The following is a 16,079-nucleotide window of genomic DNA, read 5'->3' as shown; positions in this document are numbered from 1 at the left end:
GTGAGAATTATATATCGTTCGCTTATACAACGCACCAAATTTAAGATTATAGAGTTTACAGCACCTGAGCGCCAAGTGCACGTGATGACGTAGATGAATTGTGCAATGACGACTGTTTTGTACACCCTTTGCGTGTTCACGTCGAAGGGAAGTCCCATTTTGTGGATGTAGGGTGGCGTGGACGTGCGATCGGTGATATCGACGTTGGCCAAGATGATGCGTGTGCCATACGCAACTACGCTTAATGTGTGCATGATGAGAATTGCGTTGTTGATACGATCCGACAATTTCGCTTTGTACATTATTTCCTGCATGTCGATTTTACTGTTGGCGCAATTATACCAGTCTTTCGCCATCATCGTCATAGTCTTGATAAATTCTCTGCGAATGATTGGATTTGCATCAATTATATCTTATTGATTGCAAGGAAAATCAATTCAAATTTTTAGAGAGCTATTGTTTTTGCAAACGTAAAGAGAAGCGACTCTTGCATAATATAATTCAACATTAAAATTTTAGTTTCTCTCAGTTTTTCTAAACTTTCTTTTTTTTTGTAAAATTTACCAACAACATGTGGCATGTATTGTAAAATTAATATTAAACGTAATTATATTCCTGCGTATAACAGTAGACGCAATTAATCGAATCAACAAATAAATTATAAATTCTCTTTTGACAATTACGTCAGCAAACATCATATTTGAATATAATTTATTTATATATCGATTGTATCACTTACCGCTGATTTAACCAAAATATAATAAGCTTGATCATCATTTTCGTATACGCTAGAAAGCTACTTAAACATTCCATCAAATCGAAAATCATGCGCAATGATTTGAAGAAAAACTAAGTTTTTTCAGGGATCATATCGAGAAGGAAGGGACTTACCGAAAGATTTTAGGAAATCAGGAATACATTATAATCGCGGTAATTTTTTACCCCGACATATAGATAGATATATGTGTATTATATATATAGGAAGAGAATAGATATATATCATAGATATATTATTTCATAAACTCTTTTATATTATTAATTAAAAGGAGCATATAATCGGAGAAGTATATATATATAGCATTACACACAATATATATATATATATATTGTATTTCTAGTTTGTATTTCTAATTAATGGTTTACATATTGGATATATATATTTTTCATTTTAATTGAAAATTGGGCGAGATAAATCTTATATTTATTGCATCGCCAATAACATCGATAAATATGATCCCGCAGAATTCATGATCTATAACAAGTGCAGAGAGTTTAATGTACTTTGTGACTTTAATATAATTACATTTAAGCATTTGAGATATTGCTACAAGAAGTTTTAAACAATTTATGTAATAAAGAGTATAAAAGAAGCGATTGAATTTAAATTTAAGAAATATATGTGTATACATGTTACGATAAATGTTATATAAATGGAAGGATCACGAATTCTTACTTCAATTTTTATTGTATAATATATGGAAATCTTACAGTTGCGAAGCATTGTAAGGAGAGATTCGTCATCTTCCCAACTGTAAGCGTCAATTGTTTCTGCGCTCTCAATATTATGAAAAACAAAATGCGACTTTGTTTAGGCTCCAATTCGTACCAGGCGGTATTGTACGCGGCTAATCCAATTGCCCTGCTCTGACGAAGATGAGAATATAATATAGAGATCTTACATAAATATATATCAAAATTTTCTCGATAATTTTATCGTAATATTTGCGCGATAATCATATGGAATCGTCTATCATTTATCATGATCGTCGATAATTTTTATGATTCACCTGATTCATCAGATATTCCCCAGCATAGCAGAATATGAACGCTTCGATATTTGTCACGAAGTAATACGAAATGGTTCTCATTATCTTTTCTGTCGCGTCGGAATTGCCGAGCGCCTACAATATTGAAACACGTCATTTGCGATGAATAATTCGACGTATAAGCAGTTGTTTCTTTCAGTGCAATGCGAGATATAGCAGAATCAGTAAGAGGTAAACACACATGCCAAAGTGCAAAGACGATGCCAATCGCGATTAATTACGTGACAATTAATTTTGCAGAATAAATATAATTATTTTTACTTGTAATATTTGATATATTTGTTATAGTTTACTCACTGTTACGATTAGAAATCCTAATAGGCAAATCATCACCGTGTTTGACGTAAATTGTAGGAACGCGATGAACGTATACAGACTTTCGATATTTTTCGTGAAATAAATAATTTTCTGATGCTTCCGGATAATTTTTTCCATCATAATAATGATAGATTTGCCTGTATTCGCCTTTGACATGAGCTTCGCTAGCCAGAAACAGATGATATTTATCTGGCCACCTATGTGTAGGATCTGAAAAGAAAGAGAATTAAAATGAACTAGCTAAATGAAGACAGTAATGCAATTAACATGTCGAAAAAATACTGTTATAACTATTAATAATAAGTTTGGCAGAACACACTGAACCGACGTATCTGACAAGGCAAATGTTTACTAATGAAGTTTTCTATTGATTTATTTTTTATTAGAATTATTATAAATGTGAAGATGTATGTGTGTGTGTCTTTATTAATTACATATTTTTGTGTGCGTCTTACCAAGATTAACAGCAAAGCGTTTATTATACCCATGCCCCAGCTGGACATGATGAGATGTAACAATTCCACGGCTAACACGGCCTTATACGTGCTTTGCGTGTTTATGCTGAAAGGAACTACTGCTTTGTAAATGTGCGGTAGCTCGTAGACCGTATAATCAGCGACGTCAACGTTGGCCAAAACGACGGCGATGCCGTATAAAAGCGGGACAATTGTGTGAAGTGTTATGATCGCGTTGGCGATATAATTCGACGTCTTCGCTTTATTTACTGCCTCGTGCATTTCGACTTGACTATTGGCGCAATCATTCCAATCTTCCGCCATCATAGTCAAGACTTCGCTGAATATTCTACACACGATCGCATACGGTTCAAATTTACTGACCATCGTACACTTAAATTAACTTAATTTTGTCTCGAAATTGAGCGTAATGTTAAATAAGATACGTATAAAAAATACATATAAAAAATATTTCAATATAAATGAAATGCGTAATTTTTACGTTTAATAGACATTACGAATTTGCGCATGCATAATTCAAGCAGATAGTTTACATTTTAATGAAACGCAAATCGATATATGTATACGTAGGTTTACTTTATATTTATACATAGATATATTTTTTTATTATATATATACATATATATATATATACATATATTTATATTTAATTATATTATTTTGTGTTTAGCAATATAAATCCATTATTTATTTCATATATATTTTTTATATAAAATAAAATAATAGATTTATATTGTTAAACACAGAATGATATAATATTATTATAATATATACTCTCATATTGTTTACTTCATTAACTGTGTATCGCGTTACTCACCGCTGATTCAACCAAAAGAAACCAACCTTGACCATTAATTTTAAGTATCCTAAGAAGCTACTAAAACAGTCCATCAAATTGAATACGTTGTCATAACGGTAATGTGTCAAGAAATATATATAATGGCAGACTAGAACGATTGCTAATGTAACTGTCCAAAATATTCTGCAAAACATAACACATGATGCATCTGGCCAGATACCGAACAAGATGAGCGTAAATTTTGTCGTACGATTAATTGTACTTTTACGCATCATAATTTTGTATCTTTTTGCTTTCGTTTGTGTACATTCAAGTATATGTATATCTTTTGTGTACAAAGATGTGAAGACACACTATAGGAACAAAATTCGCGGAAAAGAAAAAGAGACGTATAGTTTCGTCTAGTTGTATTCGTCGAATGACAGCTCGACGTTGTATCACGAAATATCGGCGCGAAGACTGAAAGATTATGAAAGGTCAGGAAACGAATGCATCCTGATACGAACGACCAATAGGAGCTTCTCATTAAATATTTTTATCGCACATTGTGCGCACTATGAACGCATATCCGTCGTTGTTTTCTCTTATTTCGATAAAAGAAAGAAAAAAAGGTAGAAAATTATTTTTCTCCCTTTTTTTCATAAGTGTCGGTTTCGTGATCGCGAATTGCTTGCCTTGAGTATGCAATAATTTATGCAAGCCATAGACAGGGTGATGTATGTCCGATGGGGAATCACGTCTGATCTTTGGAAAAGTTTCGATATATAGAGGGTGGAAAAGATCTCGAAGAGGGAACAGAAAATTAAATTGCCACAAAACATGTATACGTGTATTTTTCCATGTAATATCGAAACGTGCATTTGTGAGCAATATTTGGTAAGGAATCAATAACTCGAACATCGAGACTGATAAACAGTAAAGGCGAACTATTTATTGTAAAATAAAATTGAAGTATATTGCGTGACATATCGTAGAAAATGATTTAATAAAGTGTTAATATTGGAGAGATATTTACTCGACAAGGATTAACCTTTTCTCTAATATTATAACTACACGTATATTATAATTCATTTTTGAATTTCCTAATTTAGAATACTCATACTACGATATTTAAATTATTTTCCATGACATTTAAATTATTCTTACTCTAGTGAATGTATTTGGAAAAATAGTCTGTGTATTTCGGAATATGTATTTTTTTTTAACAATTTTCATATTACATTTGATTCGTTTTATTACAAGTACGATGAGATGAATACGATATTCATTGCATCGCTAGCAACACTGACAAGTAGGATCCCGAAGCATTCATGATCTATAATAAAGTTGCATTATAAAAGAATATAAATAATGTATCTTTATAATTATAAATTAAAAAATATTTTTAAATATATAATATAATATTTTAATAATATAGAATATACACATATATATATATATAGTATGTATATATATATATATATATATATATAATTTTATTCATACATATATATATTAATAGTTATATTAATCAACAAGTATTTTTTAAATATTGCTTGTTGATTAATATAATTAAATTTGTAAAATAAAAAAATTTCTATACATGTTGTAAAAAAGAAAATATATTAATAAGTTTTAAAAAATATTGTAAGCATTATACATGCAATTATTGTGCAAAATTATTTCATATTATACGCATATTTCTTACACTTGCGAAATATTCTAAGGAGAGATTCGTCAATTTTCCAACAGTTAGCGTCAGTTGCTTTTGTGATCTTAATATTATAAATAACAAAACACGAGTTTCTTCGGGCTTTAAGTTGTACCATGCGGTATTATACGCTGCTATTCCGATCGCTTTGCTCTACCAAAAATAATGAAAACGTTTTTACTAGTATATTTTGTTATACTATTATATCACAATTTACTATTATATCACAATTTTTATTACAATTTTGATTGTATTTTTGATAGTATTTTCTCTTAAGGCAAATTTGAAAATTTATTATTAATCGTCGTTGTTATAAATATCATATTTAGCCGCTAACCTTATTATTCAGATATTCTCCAGCAAAGCAGAATATGAAGGATTCGAGATTCGTTATAACGTAAAATAAGAGAGATCTTATAATATACTCCGTCGCGTTAGGCGTACCAATTGCCTGTAATATCACAATAATACACACAAAAGAGTTTTTAGCTTGCGCAAAATCGAAGGTAATCGTAAGGTATATTTCATCAACGTTGTAAGATGTAACGGGATTAATTAATTAATTGAATTAATTAATAGTGTTAGCAAATACCCGATGAACAGCAGCAATTTTGTCGACTAGACAGACTAGACTTAATTTCAATTTAATTTGATCGCTTTACTCACGCTTACGATGAGAAATGCCAGGGAGCAAATCATTATCGTGTTCGACGCGAATTGCAGCAGGGCGATGTACGTGTACAGATTCTCGACTTTCTCCGAGAAGTTGATGACTCTCTGATGCTTCTCGATGATTTTATTCGTCATGAATAAGGCTCGTTTTTTTCCGTCCTCGTTTGATGCAAAATCCGCTAGCCAGTTACGCAGTATGTTCATTTGGCCGCCTATGTGTAAGGTCTGAAAAATAAGAAATCTTCGTGTATATAAAATTTTCTAAAATCATTACAAATTGCGAACGCTTTATATTCAAACACCAAATGGAAAGCATAATAATAATAATAATAATAATAATGTAATACGAGACATGAAAAAAAAACGAATCTTACAATATAAAGAGAGATCCAGCTTCAAACCCTGATCTCTCGTTAAACAGCTTTACTTTTTTTATCGTGAGAATTATATATTGGTCGCTCATGTAACGCACCAAATTTAAGATTAAAGAGTTTACAGCACCGGAGAGCCAACTGCACATGATGACGTAGACGAATTGTGCGATGACGACTGTTTTGTACACCCTTTGCGTGTTCACGTCGAAGGGAAGTTCCATCTTGTGGATGTAGGGTGGCGTGGACGTGCGATCGGTGATATCGACGTTGGCCAAAATGATGCGTGTGCCGTACGCAACTACGCTTAATGTGTGCAGGATGAGAATTGCGTTGGTGATACGATCCGACAATTTTGCTTTGTACATTATTTCCTGCGTGTCGATTTTACTGTTGGCGCAATCATACCAGTCTTTCGCCATCATCGTCATAGTCTTGATAAATTCCCTGCGAACGATTGGATTTGCATCAATTATATTTTATCGATTGCAAGGAAAATCAATTTAAATTTCTAGAGAGCTATTGTTTCCCCAAACGTGAAGAGAAGCAACTCTTGCATAATATAATTCAACATGAAAGTTTTAGTTTCTCTTAGCTTTTCTAATTTTTTTTTTGTTTGTAAAATCAACCAACAACATGTGGCAAGTATTGTAAAATTAATATTAAACGTAATTATACTCAGCATATAGTAGTTGGCTCAATAAATCGAATCAACATATAAATTATAGATTCTCTTTTGACAATTGTGTCAACAAACATCATATATGAATACAATTTATTTATATATCGATTGTATCACTTACCGCTGATTCAACCAAAATATAATAAACTTAATCATCACTTTTGTATACGCTAGAAAGCTACTTAAACAGTCCATCAAATCGAAAAGATCATCGGAATAGAAGTGTGTTTGAAAGTATCGGTAATGATAGAATTGAACAATTATTATCGAAATAATCCAAAATATTCTGCAAAGTAGGACGCACGAAATACCTGGCCAAATTCCAAACAAAATGAAAACAAGTTCTATCGTACGATTAATCGTACTCTTACACATCGTAATTCTTTTCTTTATTTTTTTATTTTTATACGAGCGAGCGCGTGAAAAGTATTCAAATGCAACAAATGTTTTTTTCGGTAAAATAGAGAAAGAATGTACTTCCGCCGAATGTGTATATATCAACGGAACAAATTGAGAGATCACGAAATTATCGCGGAATATTGCCACGTTAAGACTAGACGATCCCGAGAGAACATATACGATTATACCCCAGGACTCTCGACCTATAGAGAAACTCTTCATTAAATATTTTTATCGTATCGCGTGCAGACCACGTAAAATACATTTGTCGTGGGTTCTAAAAATTTTAATAAATTGAAGGAACAAATATATATGTATATATGTATATGTGTATGTGTATGTGACGAGGGGATCATTTCGCTTTTCCTTGATGCTTGCAAATTACATCCTTTAAATATGCAGTGATTCAGGTATGAAAATACGACGGATATATCCGATTGCAAGTCGCGTTCAGTAAGCTTTAAAATCAATTTAAAGTTTAGAGGGCGAAAAGAAACAAAGAAGAGCAAGTCGTGCAATACTGCGAATTTCTTACCTATGTAATGTGTTATTACGATCTGAAAAAAGATTTACAATTCTTTTTTTCGTAAGAAATTGTGGGATTTGAGACGGTACTGTTTTACAATAGAACTTAGTGCGCTGTAGTATATTATATATGTTATTCTGTGAATTATATTTATTTCTCAGAAAAAAAATATATTTTAGAGACAAATAAGCGTGATGTGTTACATATGTGTTGGCGTAACTAGTGAACACATATTTACATATCACCTATACATGTGTTTCACGACTATTGATTGAAAGTTCTTGAGGTGAAAATAATGTTCATTGCATTGCCAACAATACTGATAAATAGGATCCCGAAGCATTCATAATCTATAATAATATAATAATAATAAATCTATAATAATATTATTTGTATTAAAAATTAATATTTTACGGAATATATATATATATATATATATATATATATATATTATATATTTATAGAATATTAGCAAAAAAGCATGCATATATATATAAAATATTGAATTGAAAAATAAAGTATGTCAAAACTTGATAAAGACAATTCCAATTAATTTCGTATTAATAAACGTCAGTTGTAGAGCAAAAAATAATGATTTTTGATGAAATCTCTTACGCTTGCAAAGGATACTAAAGAGAGCTCCATCATCTTGCCAGCTGTAAGTGTCAATTGTTTCTGCGATCTTAATATTATAAATAACACTACACGACTATCTTTAGGTCTCAAATTGTACCACGGACAATGATACATTGCAAATCCGATATCTTTGCTCTGCAAAAATGAAAATAATAGATATATTTTTAACATTTTATATTTTTATCTCATATTTTTTATACAAAATACACATAAAATTGTATCATATAATTTTAATTCATAATTTTAATATCATTTTATTTCGCGTTATAATTATTATATTACAAAAACCTTATTGCTTAAATATTCTCCAGCGTAACAGAATATAAATGCTTCTAGATTTGTAATTGAGAAAAATAAAAGACATTTTATAATTTGTTCCATAGCATCGGGAGTGCCAATTGCCTGAAATAATTAAGAAGATATGTAATAATAACAATACATATATATATATATACATATTATTTATATAATAATTAATGAATCGGAACGTAATTAATTTTTCTGAGAAATGAAAAATTCTCTCTCTGTAGTATTCGATTAATTTACTTACGGTTACGATAAGAAAACCTATCGAACAAATCATAGCTATGTTCGATGTAAATAGCAACAGAGCGATGTGTGTATATATATTCTCGATATTTTCTGAAAATTGGATAATTTCTTTATGCTTTCGAATAATTTTGATTGTCCCGGTGATTGATTCTTTTTTATCTTCAATCTCTTTGAATATAAATTGTGATGACCAGTTTTGTAGAATCTCCATTTGGCCTCCCACATGTAAGACCTGAAAGCCGAAATTCACAATTTTAGTTTCGAGAAATTTTTATTCATGAAAGATTTTTATAATTACGCATAAAAAGGATTAGATTTGATTAAATGTTATATTTGAGCAGTGAAAAAAATATCTTCACATTTCGAATATAATATGTAAAATTTACTTTGCGAATTATATTGCGTTTGACAAATTTGACAAGATGGATATATCATTATTTTATTGAACTATGTTTCTTCTCTCTCTCGACATCTTCAATATAATTCATCTACAATATAATTTGGACATATTATACATTCCACATTATAGCAAACAGAAAAATTTAATTATTTATTAATTATATTGTTTTTTATAATTGCTCAACTTACTAATGTCAAAAGTATGGCATTTGCAAGATCGGCTACCCAATTACTGAGAATCAAGTGCACGACTTCTGTCATTAATACAAGTCTATATGTGCGCTGCGTGCTAATGTTGAAAGGAAGTTGCAACTTGTTGATGTAAGGCAATTCAATTGTTTGATCGGTAGCATCGGTATCTTCGAGGACGACTCCGAGGGAATATGCAATGATACTTATCGTGTGAAGAAAAAGTATTGTGTTAGAGATACGATCCGATAATTTTGCCTTACGCATCATCACGCGCAAACCGATATCACTATTAGCGCAATCCTCCAATCGTCCATGATTAACGCTAAAGTTTCCATAAGTTTTCTGTGGATAATTGCATTCCTTGATTATGCTGCCAGAGTAAAAATCGCGAATAATCTCTTTAAAAACTATGCCACCTTTGACTTATAAAGAATAGCGTTGATATCGCTTTTTCTCGCACAAAATTTTATCATGCATATTTTTGTAGTTTTCTATTTAACAGTAAATGAATCAATCATATAAATGTATGATTACAAAGAGAGATAGTCCATCCAACTTTTTAAATTTAATTTTGATTTGAGATTTGATAATTTTTATAGTATAATTAAATCCGTCAACAAATAAGCGATAGAAGATTATTTCTAATTTATTCTAATTTATTTCTAATTAATAATCTGTAATTGTTTGCGAAATGTCACATATTCGTTTTACTTACTGCTGATTTATCCAAAACACAACGAGTTTACCGATTACTTTGACGTGTGCAAGAAAGCTGCAAAAGCAATCCACCAAGTTGAAAAAATTCTCGGAATTTAAGTGCGTTGAGACATACAAATAATGACAGAGTCCGATGAATGCTATTGTAACGATCCAAAACAGCCTGTTAATTAAAATAATCCATCTGCCTGGCCATATACCGCACCAGGGTAGCAAAAACATCACTATGGGACTAACCGTACTTTTACGAGTTATAGTCTTATATTTCTTTCTGCGTTCGCTTGTATTCAAAGTGCATTAGGAAATGTGTAACAAAATCAAACTTGAGATAATAGAAGAAAGCTACTTTGTGTCTTTCAATGACAACACAGTGTATACTATTGGGTATCTGCGTGAAGACTGGGTGGCTTTGGAAGATGCACCCTCGGACAATCGACTAATGGGAGTTGTTCATGAAATATTTTTAATATGCGTGCAGGCCTTTATAACAACCGTCATGTTCCCTTGCAATTTGCAGAAAAAAATAAATATATGGAAGATATTTTTCTGTCTACTTTGGATATTTATAATGTATTTCGTAATACACTTGTGAAGCGCGTTAAATTACGTTAAATACGTTAAATATGTAATGATGCGTGCGGAGGGAAATTATATTCCTTTCCACATGAGAGAACGTCTTCGATTTTTCTTCTTCGCGGCCAGTTTCTTTTGTAGAAATTGTCCCTTGATAGACAAAATAAATGTCACTTAAAAAACAACGCAAATAAGAAATTGTAGAATTTGAGAAGGGATACTGTTTTACATTACAAAATGGTTTAGTTTGCTATAATTTCATGTATTATTCTGTGAATTATCTTTTTTCTCAGAGAAAAAATATATTTGGAAAAATAAACACGATGTTACATATGTATATGTGTTGACGTAACTAGTGAACACATATTTACATATCATTCTGTACACATGTGTTTTACGACTATTGATTAAAAGCTCCTGGGGTGAATACGATATTCATTGCATCGCCAACAATACTGATAAGTAAGATCCTGAAGCATTTATGATCTATAACAATATTATTTATATTATTTATATTAGAAGTTAATATTTTTATAGATAAAAATTAATAGCAAAGAAACGCGCATATATGCGAAATATTTTATTGAAAATCACGTCAATTTGATACAGACAATTCTGTTTAATTGCGTATATAAACAAATTTCAGCCGTAGAGCCATCGACAAAAATTATTAATTTTTCATGAAATCTTACGCTTGCAAAGGATATTAAGGAGAGCTCCATCATTTTGCCAGCTGTAAGTGTCAATTGTTTCTGCGATCTTAATATTATAAATAATAATACACGACTATCTTTAGGTCTCAAATAGTACCATGGATAATTATACGTTGCAAAGCCGATGGCTTTACTCTGCAAAAGTAAAAATATTTCTAACATTATGTTTCTTTATCTTATATTTTATATACAAAAAAATTATCTAATATAATTTTAATTGCTTATTTTAATGTTATAATTATCTCACAAAAACCTTGTTACTTAAATATTCTCCAGCGTAGCAAAACATAAATGCTTCCACATTTGTAGTTGAGAAAAATAAAATAGATCTTATAATTATTTTCACGGCATTAGGAGTGCCTATTGCCTGAAATAATTAAGAACATAATAATAACGATATAATAATAAAACAATATATGCATATTATTTGCATAATAATTAATAAATCGGAACACAATTAATTTTTATAAGAGAACAGATGAAGAATTCTCTGTCTGTAGTATTTGATTAATTTACTCACGGTTACGATGAGAAAACCTATCGAACAAATTAATATTGTATTCACTGCAAATATAATCAGAGCGACGTATGTATATATGGTCTCGATATTTTCTGAAAATTGAATAATTTTTTGATGCTTTCGAATGATTTTATTTGTCGCGATTACGATTGATTCTTCTTTATTTCCAATCTCTGTGGATATAACCTGGGATAACCAGCTTTGCAAGATCTCTATTTGTCCTCCCACGTGCAGAACCTAAAAAAGAGATTCACAATTTTAATTTCAAATAATCTTTATTCACGGAAGATCTTACACAATCACTTATTATTATCACTTATTATTATTGTAATTATATGTTATTTTTTATAATTGCTCATACGCAGTTGCAGCTTACCAGTATCAAAAGCATAGCGTTAACAAGACCGGATGTCCAGTTAGACATGATCATGTGCACGAATTCCGTGATTAATACAAATCTATACATATTTTGCGTTTTAATGTCAAAAGGAAATTTCAAATTGTTGACATGAGGCACTTCAACTGTTTCGGTAATATCAGCATCGGCGAGAATGACTCCGAAACAATACCCACAGATACTTATCGAGTGAAGAAGAAGTATTGCCTTACTGATACGATCCGATATTTTTGCCTTATGCATTGTTACACGTACACCGATATCACTGTTAGCGCAATCCTTCCAGTCGTCCGTGATTAATGCCATAGTTTCCACGAGTTTTCTGTGGATGATTGCGTTCCTTGATCATGCTACCGAAGTAAAAATTGTAGATTGTCTCTCTAAAAACTGTCGCCTCTAACTTATAAAGAATAGCATTGGCGCCGCTTTCTCTTGAATAAAATTTTCTCATTGATATTTCTGCAGTTTTCTATCGTTTCTTTTTTTCAAAACGAAACAGCAGTAAATAGATCAAAGATCGTCAAAAAAGGATAATTTCAAAGAGAGATAGTTTATCAAATTTGTTGAGTGTGATTTTGATTTGATTTGCGCTTATATAATTACTTTATAGTATAATTAAATCCGTCAACAAGTAAGCGATGGCAAAGAAAATTATTTCTAATAATCTATATAAATTATCTACAAAACGTCACCTGTTTGTTTTACTTACTGCTGATTTATCCAAAACGCAACAAGTTTAATGATTACTTTGCCATGTGCCAAAGAGCTGCAAAAGCAATCCACCAAGTTGAAAAAATATTGGGAACTTAGATGCGTAAAGAAATAATAGTAATGACAGAATTCGACAAATGCTGCTGCAGAGACCCAAAACATCCTGATAATTAAAACGATCGATCTGCCTGGCCAGATACCACACAAGGGTAGCAAAAACATCACTATGCGACTAACCGTACTTTTACGAGTCATAGTCTTATATTTCTTTCTGCGCTCACTTGTATTCCAAGAGTATTAGGAAGTGAACAGAATCACAGTATTCTTGAGATAACAGAAGGAAACTACGATGTTGCCATGAATATCTTTCGATGACAGCACAATGTATATCATTGGATATCTGAGTGAGGACTGGGTGGTCCTGCAAGATGCACCCTCGGGCAATCGACCAATGGGAGTTGCTCATTAAATATTTTTAATATGCGTGCAGGCCTGTAATATAATATCGTCGTGTTCCCTTGTAATTTTTTGCAGCTGAGGAAAAAAGAATATGTGAGAGGTATTATTTGTTCACTTCGGTTACTTACATTGTACTTCATAATATACTCGTGAAGCGCGTGGGTTAAATACGTAATGATACGTGCGAAGGGAAATGTATATTTTTTTCTACAAAGAAAATGTCTCCGATTTTTTTCCCTCGCGTCCTTCCGTAGATATCTCATCTAAAAGAAAAAGAAAAAGAAAAAAAACCGGTAATGTCACAAGAGCCAACGACGGCAGTGTCGATTGATATGTTTATCATTGATTTCGTTCTTCTTATTATACATTGTCTTTCTTATATGAGTTAGAGATTGCGCGATTGTAACGCGAGATCGATTTTTAAAGTACAAAATTCCTAATTATATATTCATATGAACTTAAAATAATATTATATTTCTTTGTATTTTCGTGTGTGTGTGCCTGTATTAAAATATCACAATGACATTTTCACTGATTCAGTTTATAGAATACGGTGACAATACAGAGAAAATATATATTTTTGTGAATAGTCAGAAGTTTAAATTTATGCTAATATAAAATTTAGCGGTAAAATTCTATTGTTAATTCCAAAGAAAAAACTGTGACTATTATAAAAAGTTCTATTATAAAAACTACTCTTTATTCTATTCATGAAAATTTACATTATAATGCAGTTTCAGAGAGAGAATGTTTTAGATTAATCTCACACTTATGTATGTATTGAAAAAATATGTGTTATAATGTAAATTTTAATCAGTGATTTTTATAGAAAACATACTATATTTCACTGCTATTGTTCAAATCGATGATATAACATTTATTGTATCGCTAACAGCATAAATATGATCCTAAAGCATGTATTTTTGAAACGATTTTACTTTTTGCATTAAAAATCAATATATCTATAATTATTATATTTTATAGCAGAAATATTGTGTTTTAAGTATTATTGATTTAAAAATTCTTTCCGCATAAATGAAAAGATAATAATGAAATAATTTTTATTCTATTATACATATATAATTTTATATAATAAGGCAAAAATATGTGCAAAGTTATTTTAGACATAGATTAAGTATTATCAATATCCTAGCATATTGGCATAAATATTATTTAGCAGCTAATCTTATAAATTCATATATTCTCCAGCAAAACAGAATATAAATACAAATATGCTTTCAGGTTTGTTATGATATAAAATAAAAGGAATCTCATTATTTTTGCGCTACCGTATTGAGACTGCCGATTGCCTGCAATATTGTGCAGAAATGGCGTGCAAAGATTTATTGAATATAAACTATACAACATATTGTACGATATCTGTAATAAAAGGTAACTAAATTTATGAGAATACAATATTTAAAATTTAAATAAATTGTGAATAACGTTTAATTCTTTTTTAAACGCAATAAAAAATTTTAAATATAACATTTAATTATAAACCTCGCAATTAATCGAACGCAATCACAATAATTCGATATATTCAACAATATTACTCACTGCTATAATAAAAAAGAAAAGGCAACAAAATCGTTACTGTGTTTGACGTAAATTGCAGCAACGCGATGTATAAAGACATTCGATATTTTCCGAAAAATTGATGATTTTTTTATGCTTTTGAATAATTTTTTTTCGTTGTGATTACGATTGATTTGTTCTCGCAAACTGCGTTAATCAATAACCGCAGAATATCGATGCCGGCTGCATGTAAGGTCTGAAAATGAGGATTGCATTGCCTTTTCAAGGAATCGATCAAATATTCGCGAATACTTGCTATTAAAAAAAAAAAAAGGAACCGAGAAATGATATTATCGAAGTGCATTGAAATCTGATAACGTGAATATCTGGTTTCAATTTCTGTATCTATTAAAGTGATTGCAAAACGCATACAACGATTAGTTGCTACACCGACTAAATCCCACGATTATCATTCAAATCATGCGCAACCTCGTGAGTATATCGGTTCGCGTATTATCGTAACTTACCAAAGTCAATAGTAGAACGTTTGTTGTATCAGCCGCCCAGCCGCACAAGCTCAAATGCAAGAATTGTAGGATCAACATTAATCTATGTGTGTGTTGCGTGTTTATACGGAAGGGCAATTCTAATTTGATCTTCATGAAGGATAATTCGATCGTCTAATCGGTGACGTCGACATCGGTCAAGAAGTAGCCGATGAATATGTAAAAATCGTCACCGTGAAAAATGATGATCCCGTTTACAATCGTTGCAATTTTCAGTCATTATTGTCATCAGAATTTGGATCAATTTTCTGCAAATAATTATGTTTGTCGATTATAAGTTAATCTAGATTTTTGGGAAGAATATACATCAGATGCCACACAAAGTGAATTTTTTTTATTGTGCGATTAAGCGTACTTTGTTGCATAA

The 16,079-nt window shown here is 30.9% G+C and overlaps 3 protein-coding genes, 1 long non-coding RNA gene and 1 pseudogene across 5 annotated transcripts in view; 1 reads left to right on the top strand and 4 right to left on the bottom strand.

Annotated features, from left to right (window-relative positions):
* Positions 1-16,079, top strand: part of LOC145936068 (uncharacterized) — a 102,379-nt gene that overhangs the window by 9,938 nt on the left and 76,362 nt on the right. The gene's annotated exons all lie outside the window — the stretch shown is intronic.
* Positions 1,202-3,813, bottom strand: LOC145935961 (odorant receptor 4-like). The gene is made up of 6 exons (XM_083037797.1): positions 3,438-3,813; positions 2,600-2,948; positions 2,124-2,354; positions 1,788-1,901; positions 1,489-1,644; positions 1,202-1,252 (listed from the first exon to the last, which is right to left on the bottom strand). Exons 1-6 carry the CDS (start codon positions 3,692-3,694, stop codon positions 1,202-1,204), a joined length of 1,158 nt encoding a protein of 385 aa, XP_082893923.1. The 5' UTR covers positions 3,695-3,813.
* On the bottom strand, positions 4,648-7,363 carry LOC145935906 (odorant receptor 13a-like). Its single transcript, XM_083037688.1, has 6 exons — positions 6,956-7,363; positions 6,254-6,599; positions 5,776-6,006; positions 5,447-5,560; positions 5,107-5,262; positions 4,648-4,734 (listed from the first exon to the last, which is right to left on the bottom strand). Exons 1-6 carry the CDS (start codon positions 7,207-7,209, stop codon positions 4,684-4,686), a joined length of 1,152 nt encoding a protein of 383 aa, XP_082893814.1. The 5' UTR covers positions 7,210-7,363; the 3' UTR covers positions 4,648-4,683.
* On the bottom strand, positions 8,059-11,206 carry LOC145944377 (odorant receptor 4-like; annotated as a pseudogene).
* On the bottom strand, positions 11,123-13,558 carry LOC145935887 (odorant receptor 67c-like). Of its 2 annotated transcripts, XM_083037655.1 has the most exons (6): positions 13,168-13,558; positions 12,438-12,780; positions 12,062-12,298; positions 11,795-11,908; positions 11,521-11,676; positions 11,123-11,314 (listed from the first exon to the last, which is right to left on the bottom strand). In XM_083037655.1, the coding sequence occupies exons 1-6, from the start codon at positions 13,422-13,424 to the stop codon at positions 11,264-11,266; spliced, it is 1,158 nt and encodes a 385-aa protein (XP_082893781.1). In that variant the 5' UTR covers positions 13,425-13,558; the 3' UTR covers positions 11,123-11,263. The 2 variants fall into 2 exon arrangements, with proteins under 2 accessions (XP_082893781.1, XP_082893788.1); XM_083037662.1 differs by lacking the exon at positions 11,123-11,314 and having other exon boundaries at positions 11,555-11,676; positions 11,803-11,908.

Source organism: Prenolepis imparis, unplaced genomic scaffold (genome assembly GCF_030444845.1).
Source record: "Prenolepis imparis isolate NDT839.2.m4 unplaced genomic scaffold, iyPreImpa1.0 SCAF_1, whole genome shotgun sequence".
In the NCBI taxonomy this organism is placed as follows: domain Eukaryota; kingdom Metazoa; phylum Arthropoda; class Insecta; order Hymenoptera; family Formicidae; genus Prenolepis; species Prenolepis imparis.
The sequence above is the reverse complement of the archived record's forward strand: the minus strand, read 5'-3'. Positions and strand labels throughout refer to the sequence as shown.